General features: G+C 57.7%; 1 protein-coding gene across 4 annotated transcripts in view; it reads right to left on the bottom strand.

Annotated features, from left to right (window-relative positions):
• Positions 1-237, bottom strand: part of CYTH2 (cytohesin 2) — a 14,766-nt gene extending 14,529 nt beyond the window's left edge. For 2 of the 4 annotated variants that reach the window (XM_025196855.1, XM_006014959.3), the window contains exon 1: positions 80-237. In XM_025196855.1, coding sequence (XP_025052640.1) covers positions 80-82 — 3 coding nt within the window. In that variant the 5' untranslated portion in view covers positions 83-237. The remainder of the gene's footprint in view (positions 1-79) is intronic. The other 2 variants (XM_025196860.1, XM_025196864.1) reach the window with 2 other exon arrangements.
• Between the last annotated feature and the right edge of the window lie 1,386 nt (positions 238-1,623).

The raw sequence follows: 1,623 nt of genomic DNA, 5'->3' as shown, positions 1-1,623 counted from the left end.
TCCTCACGGATGGTTCCGCCCACACCTCCATAAAATGATACGGCTCACCCCACGCGGGCGGGCAGATTTAGGCCCCTACCATAGACGCCGTCCTCCATGGTGAACGCCCCAGCGGGAGCTTTGTCGCTGCGTCTAGTCTCCTCGGCTCTCCCGTTGCAACGCCTGCTTCCTCCTCTCGTGTCCGCCCGGCCCAGCACTGCGGGGAATAGCCCGCCTCCTCCCCGAGCAATAGCCAATGGGAAAGTGCGATTCTTGCAATCCCCACCCCTTCCCACCGGCAGCAACCAATAGCTGGGGACGGATGGCAAATGAACCGGCAGTATTTAAGATTGATAGCTAGAGCAGCCAATGGGGGACAAGGGTTCGTACAAAACCTGCTCCACCGCGGAGATTGACAGGAAAATGAACCAATGAAGTATAGGAAAATTGTACCCTAGTAGGCTCTGAAACTTGTTGACAGGAAGTCCGGCCATTTAGTGCTCGAGATTGCCAACAAGCCCGCCTCTGCTTGGATTGACTGTCCAAAGAGCCAACAGGAACGCTAAATAGCCAAGGGCTGCTCCTGGGCCGCCAGTCACTATGAATGATACACAAAGGAACCAATAAGAGATGAGCTTTGCTGGCCTCTGCCCTAACTGCGCCCAATGGACGGACTCGATAGGGAGCAGGCGGGGCTTGGGCCGTTGCTAAGGCACTAGAGGGGTCTGGGCCGTTGCTAGGGTCGATCCCTGGCCCCTTAGCAGTAATAAATCAGACTCATAAATAAAATACAACTATAAATAAATATATAACCCTGGGCTAAAGTGAGCTGGGAGGGCAAGGCGGGAGGGGTTGTCACTCCTCTGGCCCACCCCATGTACACCCATGTGTATATTGCCATATACACCCCTACACACATCCCATGCATACCCCACATATACCCTATGTGCATCCCTGTATACAGCCAGCACACTCCCCTATGTACACTCCCATGTACAGCTCAAGTATGCCCCATATACCCCCTGCGTACACCCCTCCAGCCTTCCCCGATACCCCCACAGCCACCCTCGGCTGCCCACTCACTGATGCATGCATCACCACCACACCAGCCCCAACCCCTCCACTGCACCCAGCTGCCCCCAACCCCTGCCCATCCAGCCCCCTCCATCACCCCTTCCCCTTTCCCAGGCCCTGTACCTGCCATCCCTCCCCACATCCAAGTATGTATCCCCAGCTCTCCTCATACTCCCAGCCCTCTCTCCCCACTTTACCCCATCCCCCCTCCATTGAACAGCCCAGCAAATCCTTTCCCTTCCCGGGCCCTCAGCCTCCATTGCCCCCAACCCCTGCCCATCCAGCCCCCTCCATCACCCCTTCCCCTTTCCCAGGCCCTGTACCTGCCATCCCTCCCCACATCCAAGTATGTATCCCCAGCTCTCCTCATACTCCCAGCCCTCTCTCCCCACTTTACCCCATCCCCCCTCCATTGAACAGCCCAGCAAATCCTTTCCCTTCCCGGGCCCTCAGCCTCCATCCCCACACCCCACCCCATGCCCCTTTCATCCCCCACCCACCCACAGCCCCATTAACCCACCAATGCACTCTCACCCTCTCCTCCACCTTCCCTCCACTCCCTCCCCACCC

This window comes from Alligator sinensis, unplaced genomic scaffold, assembly GCF_000455745.1.
Source record: "Alligator sinensis unplaced genomic scaffold, ASM45574v1 scaffold647_2, whole genome shotgun sequence".
Classification (NCBI taxonomy): domain Eukaryota; kingdom Metazoa; phylum Chordata; order Crocodylia; family Alligatoridae; genus Alligator; species Alligator sinensis.
Note: the sequence above shows the minus strand (reverse complement) of the source record. Positions and strands in the feature narration are given on the sequence as shown.